The sequence below is a fragment of the Egretta garzetta genome, unplaced genomic scaffold (genome assembly GCF_000687185.1).
Source record: "Egretta garzetta isolate BGI_Z169 unplaced genomic scaffold, ASM68718v1 scaffold593, whole genome shotgun sequence".
Lineage (NCBI taxonomy): Eukaryota > Metazoa > Chordata > Aves > Pelecaniformes > Ardeidae > Egretta > Egretta garzetta.
Genome location: NW_009259106.1, coordinates 1,286,277 through 1,293,801, shown reverse-complemented (window position 1 = coordinate 1,293,801; position 7,525 = coordinate 1,286,277). Strand labels below are relative to the sequence as shown.

Genomic DNA, 7,525 nt, shown 5'->3' with positions numbered 1-7,525 from the left:
CTGCTGAAGTGGGAAGGTCTATAACAAAGGCTAAGATCACTGAGCACATAATCTATTGAGAAGGAGTCAGCACAGCTTCTATAAAGGGAGCTCTTGCCTCATTAACTCAGCAGAAATTCACCCTCTTAACATCCTTAATCTAATGATTGTGGATACCGATGGAAAGAACTACAGAGAACAGTGAGGTTCACCTACACTTCCTAAACATTGCCTCTGTCACCACTCTTGGAGACAGTGCGCTGGTCTAACTCAGCAAGGCATTTCTTACATACTGACACACATTTGTTTTTCATTTATTACACTGGAGAAGCATAATTTCTCTTGAGTATCCGTGCTTCATTTCAGTTGCCATACTTGGATGCAGTTAGAACCCTAAGCTTCCTACTTCAGTGGGTAGTGTGCTACACTCTGCAGAGGCCTGTAACAGGAATGTGAGCAAAGCATGGAAAAGTTCTTATATCTGACTGTAACAGCCACTGCTGTCCTCTGAGCACCTCCCTACCCGCCTGTTGTCCATACTGTAAACACCAGTGGGGTTTTTTTAGAAAAAAAAAAAGCAGACACACCAGTCCTGGCTTTGCCTTGTTTTAAGAAATAGGAGCATAACAATAGGGTTTTCAGGGAAACTTAGGCCACGCTTCAGCTCAACTTTCAGCAGTTAGAAAAATATATCCTAAATGCATCTCTTCACTTACCTTTTTCTTATAGGCCAAAAAGCATCCTTGCTCAAGCCAGAAGGCTGCTCTTCATCTTGACTAAGGAGAATAATGCTGCAGTAGGGTAGCTGCAAGCCTTTATAACCTTCTAGACTCTGTTGTCAGGTGACTTACTGATGAGGCCCAACAGCTGACTGCAATCTTTTCCAGGTGATTTCATTTGGACAAGGTTGACTTATGAGATCACACTTTGGAGTAGGAGCCAGCCTGTTTGGAGCAAATATGTTTTTGTGGGAGTCTTGTCTCCCTGGCACTTACAATTTCATTCCAATATGAAAGTAAAATGATTACAGAAAGGCAAAAAACTTGCAACAGAATTTGTGATGTTGTAAAAACTGCATAAGTGAGATTTACCATTTCATGCAGAATGTAGCAATTGGGATAGGCTGAGTCCCAAAATTGTAGAAGCCTTTGGTATGAGGTGTAACAAAATACACCCAGAAATCAAAGCCATTGGTTCAGAGAGCATAAAAAAAAAACCCTAAATGTAAAGTTATGCAAATTACTAACTGTGCATTCTCTACAGAGAAGGGAACACATTTGCATCTGATTTATGAACTCTGTGTCAGGCAGTTCTCTTGTGTCTCCGTTGCAGAATCAGAGCTGTCTCATATCAACAAAAGCCACTGCACAAGATTTGTCCATGCTGAAACTTGGGTTAGGGTCATTGTCCCCAGTAAGAGATGGTATTATTTCAAAGTTTTACAAAAACAGTGAAGGAGATAGATAGGTTCAAAAGTTGAGAAAAGGGGAAGCTGTCAAATAGCTGTGACAGGTTTATCATATGATTTGCTTTTTACCTTGTGAAATACCATTTCCACATGTACCTATTACACAAATTCAACCAAATGCACAAATGTTGAGTCTATTGTTTTGCATATGTGTAAGTCCTTCGTTTTCTTCAGTATGCCTGTTTTGTGTGGTAAACATTGCTAATGGGCTTGTCTCCACTGATACAATAGACAGAGTAAATATAATATATAAAGTATTTCCATGACATATTTAAAGCTTAGGAAGCAGCCACACAGGCACTTCCTCTGTCTGGTTGTTCAGTGCTTTGTTGAAGACACGCTGAAACATTCAAGGCTTCTATGATATATATACAAAGTTTTATACACACAGTATACTGTATTGTGCCCATCTGGGATATGCTCATATTTCCATTAAACGTGCATTTAGGTTGTTCAAGTAGAAAAGGTTTGTTTCTGCCTTTGGAAACAAATGGACTCTGAAGTTCATGGGATCATGACTTTGAATTGATAATTTACTTTCAGAGTGGTGGAGTTCTACAGGATCCAGCGGGATGCAATGCTCATTGCTGCTGACAAGTGGTTAAAAGGTCAGTGAGTGCAGCACAGCTAGTTACTTAGATTTTGTTCTGGCTATTTATCACCTTTTTGTTCAAGAAAAATCACTAAAGCTCATCTCTTGACCAAAGTGACAGATAAGCACTGTAAGCAAATCAATGACATTAAATATTAAACTTAGGACAAATTATCTAGTGCTGCTGTTTTCATGCTTTTCGGGTGAGACAAGGAGATGATGATGAGAAAAAAGCTCACCACATTACTTTATAAAGCAGTTTCACAAAGACCATATATTTCACTCCACTATGTTCTTATATTTTTTAAGTTTAAAGTCTCTGTCTTTAACATCTCTGAAGTAACCAGATTTAGTGGCCTGAATTTAAAAAAATATATAAACAATTGGTGTAGCCGTAGTGATAATCATTTTTTGTCAGAAATCAATTTCAAATGTCCCCTTTTGTGGTTAATCATGGAGCACAGAAAGAATTTGATCAACAATAATGCAATTATAGTAGTGACTCCCTCCTTTTAGTCAGTCTAAGAGGAATCAGCAGTAACTGCGTAAGAGCTGCCCACCTACTTTAGGCGATACTTCTATGGGACATGGGTACTTGGGCACCACACAGTCATTGATATACTTACTCTTGCTAATTCCAGGTTTTTAGATATGAAGTATTTCTTCTCTTTCTACATGTCTCTGAACAACCATGGGTTGTTGACCTAGTAGGCCCTCTTTGTCTCAATTCCCAGCTCTCTTTAACTACCTTAAAGTGTATTGGGGGAATATACTCATATAGAATCATAGAATCATAGAATCATAGAATCACTTTGGTTGGAAAAGACCTTTGAGATCATCAAGTCCAACCTTTAACCTAACCCTGCCATCCCACCACTAAAACATGTCCCTAAGTACCTCATCTATCCTTCTTTTAAATACCTCCAGGGATGAGGACTCTACCACCTCCCTGGGCAGCCCATTCCAGAGCCTTACAACCCTTTCAGTGAAGAAGTTTTTCCTAATGTCTAGCCAATAGGGTCTGCATGTTTTCTAGTAATAGGAGCCATAATATTATGGAAGACAGAACTTTATTTTGTAGATATGCAATGGTTAAACACATCAAGGAAGAGCTGGAGAAAATGTCAAGTCAAATAAATAGTTTCTTCAAAAATATGTCCAAAACCAGATAAAGAATTGTAGGTAAACAAAAGGTATACCGTAAGTCCACATACATAATTTAAAACGTAAATCCTCTTTAAGCCTTCCCATCTTCCTCATAACTCCTAAGCTCTCCTTTTTGGGGAAAAATCTATAAATGTAACTTAAAGGAAAGCAGTTTAGCACTTTGCTACACTTTAAATTGTATGGATAGTCAATGTGATATTAGGAGAAACTGCGTCAGGAAAAATATATTAGATTGTTTACTTGATCTGGAAGTAATCAACAAATACAGTTTGTTAATGTTTGGGATTTCTGTAATTCAGAGCAATGACTTTCACAAAAAATATTGAGGATACCAGCACAAGTGCAAAAAGCCCACACAGATTTGATTTACTTTCAGTTTTGCAAGTGGCCCACATTCCCTTTCAGTTCATTGGAGCAACAGATCTATAACATCACTGAATGTATGATGTGTCAGTTAAAGGTGGGGCAGAAGTCTCTGTCTTGATTCCCTTCTTTTCTCTCTCTCCAGACTTGGCAGAATGGTACCCTCCTGCTGCTGGCATGTTCTTATGGATCAAAATTAAGGGTGTTTCTGATACACAGCAGCTGATCATGGAAAAAGCTTTGCAGAAAGAAGTATGACCTGTGGTTTAATGTTTTATGATGACAAAATTAAATGAGGGAAGGATAAAATAAATTTACCATATCTATCCACACAAACGCACACACATAAAAAAGCAGGGGAACTTTCTGCACACCATCATTGCGTCTGCAAGTCAGGCATTGTCACATAGTGACTCATAAATGAAATATTTTCATGTCTGTATTCAGATGTTGATTTAATCAGCTTACTTAAACCATTATAATATATAGTACAATGCCATGTATACAACATAAATGTATAATATTAATATAGGTACCTATATGAATGATGGCTGTCCACTATGTGTTTTTAATAAGAGAAATTGTGATTTTATTTCTACAATTTATAAGAGCCAGCACTGTGTACTGAGTAAACTACATCCACCTCACTGATGCTTCTAAACATTGTGATGATAAGCCAGATCTGGTAACCCACCAGCCTAGGTAACCAAAACCTAAGAGCCCTTTGATTTTAGTATGAAAAGTCTGATTCCAGGTTGCATACTTTTGGCTTCTCATTTTGAAGAGAAGAAATATATTAAGACATGTTCCGATACCACTGTTTTAGCAGTGAGCCTTCTCAAATTTAATTTAGCATAGTGTTTTAAAACTGTAGAAGTGGTGATTACTGGGTGGCTAATCAATTTTTCCTAGGTGTTACTGGTTCCTGGAGGAGCATTCAATATCAATAGTTCAGAGCCTAGTTCTTATGTCAGAGCCTCCTTCTCTCTGTCTTCTCCAGCCCAGATGGATCTGGTAAGTGAGAGTCTTTTTTGCATTCTTAGCAAGACAGTTTCTCACATCATAATGCTCCCTTAATTTTACTTCTTATGTGTTTTCTTGAATGTTAGTGTAGGTTTTTTAGTACTTAGGTGGCCAAGCAGTACTTTTGAGGCAGTATTAGCTGTTTCTTAGGCAAGATACGCATATCCAAATGACCTGAAAGATACCAAATTTTTAGGACCACTTAAAATTTTTCTGTGTATCTCATACCTGTAGAATCTCACACTTAATCCTCCCAGACATTATTCATAAAGGCTTTACTGAAGTCAGAGCAAGTTTTGCTATTTGCTTTAACATTAGCATTTCTTTGTAAAAGTAATTCCTAACCATACTATTGACAATCATATTATATCTTTTGTATGGTTCCCCACTCAGCTGTTCTTCCTTTACTTTCACCTTTGAAGCCTCTAGGCCCTTACCTTAAGTTAAAAGAGATACTCTTCCAGGGATCACTACTTGTATTAAAAGTACAAGTGTTTAGTTGCAGCTGAACTCCAAATAACCTGTGAACACCAGTACATGTATTTCTCTGCCTTTTGTTTTCTATCAGAGAAGTGGAAGCTTTGTCCAGTCAAAGCCCATACATGTTAACAAAAGGAAAATAGATAATATTGGCACAATTTTGCCATATAAAATACTGAGTTTGTATATGGTTAGGATAGTTTTAGTAGCTTTACAGGTTTGTTGTGTTCCCTATTTAAGTAATGCTGGAATGTAAATCTGAACCATATTTGTGTCATTGCAGGCCTTCAAGAGACTGGCTGACCTTATAAAAGAAGCTTTGTGAAAAAGCTAAATAGAGCTCTTGCAGCAATCAAAATTGTCTCCAGAAAATATTTATTAACATTTGGATTTCAACAGAACACTTTAAAAGCAAGCACAATACGGTGGATGTTTCCTTAGATCATTTCAGCTAAAAAAAGCAAAAAATGAAAGACTGAAAAACAATTTGCTTAGGTTTTTTTGACAGGATGTTGCATTACTAAATTTGTTCCAATTCAGAAACATTTAAAATACTCAAAACCCAAATGTTCTGTCAAATCCATGGTTTTGTTAGATTTGAACTGATTTTTGTTCTGCCTTTTGTTTTCCATTTGGGTTGGGAAACAGGGAAATCAGTTACGTAGAAAGTTGCACCTCAGGTGATCTTAATTCCAACTGACCCATTCCTCCAACACCTTATGCTGGAATTTTGGAATTGGTTTTCTGTGTCACTTCCCTTCTTGTCCTGCTGTATGGCATCTGGTTTTGAAGATGAGTATTTAATTTTACCAAAGCTTTGTCAGATAAAACTGATGTAAGGATGTTAAAAAATGGAAACTGATCCAGCAAAATTAGGCTATGATTACAAATAAAACTATTTGGCCTAAGGTCCCACGCAAACTGCTGTGTTTGCAGCTCATTCTCTAATTTCTAAAAGGTTTTCTGATTGCTGGCTTTCACTTCAGTCTCTGAATTATTACTCTATATCTGTCTTAGAAAATCTCTGGTATGCAAAGGCACATGGATGTGCTAACGGAACTGCTCTTTGTTGTCAGAATGTGTTTTTGAACGGAGAGTGTAAGTTACTGAACAGGGGACAAAGTGGAATGGACACCACACCTCATCTGCAACCCAACCTGCACCTCCAGGTTCCCCTCCGATCCTCGCGCGTCGTGCTGGGGGCGCGAGGGGGTGGGCCTGCCGCTGGCGGGCCAGTGGACAAACTGGTGCATGGATGAGGTGAGCCCCACCGCAGAGTCAGGCTGGGCTTGGGCAGCCAGGGCCCACGGGGTGACAGCACGGGGCGAGCCCGCCACCCCAAAGCTGCTCTCAACTGCATCAACATTGTCTTTGGAGACAAACCTGTCCCTTTTTACACTGTTCGATGCTGCTGACGGGGTGGGGGGGTATAAACTAGTGGTGCTGCTTAACAGCAGGTTTTCACGTTTCAACTCAGTTTCTTAATCACATGTAGAAATTTTGAAAGCTCTGATTTTTCTATCAGTAAGGCAATTTTTATCCTGGGTTCAATTTAGAAAATCATTTTATACAACAGAATGAATTGATGTGTCTGTTTAATTAAAATGTATTTTTACAGAGGAATAAATGTGAATGTCGCTTAAGACTGATTTTGGTTCTCAGGCAAATACCGTCGTAATTGTCAAATACTCTTGTCATATTGTCATTCAGCCAGACCCGAAATTAGAAAAACGTAATCAAAATATCATTATCACGCAAGCTTTATATTGGTGATGTGTTGAATGATACACCTCTTAACTTTCAGAGATCTAAATGTTAATTTAGTTGAAGGTAAGCAAAATGCAGTTCCATTTGCTGCACATTAGATGCTCTTGCTATCAGCTAATTTAATTTAGAGAGAGTTTGGGTTTTTTCCCTGACTGTGGTGAAGCATCTAAAATTAAATTAATATCCTGAACAACGCAAATTGAACAATGGCAGTGAAATCTTATATGCACATACTGTTTCCCTGAACCTCTTAAAGCACGGTTTCTGGTCTCCTGGGAGAGAGCATTCGCTGTGATTAAACGTTCCTGGAGGAAGCCACTTAGAGGCAAAAGAAAAAGGCTGGGCAACAGGTTCACACAGAAAGAAATGATTTGGCAAATGAAAGTTTGTTCTTCCCCTTCCGTTCCATCTACCCAAGAGCAAATAACCTCTCTCATTCATAGCTGGGTTTAAGCCCTCTGATGCGAGTGACACAGTCTACCATTGGGAAAGGGAGGATGCAGAGGAAGGAGAGGACTGGGTGTGGTAAGCACATCCTCTGAAGCTACTTAGGTCTGGGCAACCATGGAAGAGCTTACAGCAGCGCTGTAGAGAGCTGCCTGACATGTGGGCAGATCCGGGCAGGCTGGGTCTCCAGACTCATTTCTGAGTAGGCAATTACCTGCCCGTTCTCTTGTACCTGCACT

The 7,525-nt window shown here is 38.9% G+C and overlaps 1 protein-coding gene across 3 annotated transcripts in view; it reads left to right on the top strand.

Moving 5' to 3' along the window:
* AADAT (aminoadipate aminotransferase) overlaps positions 1–6,386 on the top strand; it is a 16,192-nt gene extending 9,806 nt beyond the window's left edge. For 2 of the 3 annotated variants that reach the window (XM_009635326.2, XM_035890896.1), the window contains 4 exons: positions 1,991–2,055; positions 3,715–3,821; positions 4,482–4,583; positions 5,356–6,386. In XM_009635326.2, coding sequence (XP_009633621.1) covers positions 1,991–2,055; positions 3,715–3,821; positions 4,482–4,583; positions 5,356–5,397 — 316 coding nt within the window. In that variant the 3' untranslated portion in view covers positions 5,398–6,386. Of the gene's footprint in view, positions 1–708; positions 867–1,990; positions 2,056–3,714; positions 3,822–4,481; positions 4,584–5,355 lie in introns of those variants that run through there. The other variant, XR_004841519.1, reaches the window with a different exon arrangement.
* The last annotated feature ends 1,139 nt before the right edge of the window (positions 6,387–7,525 follow it).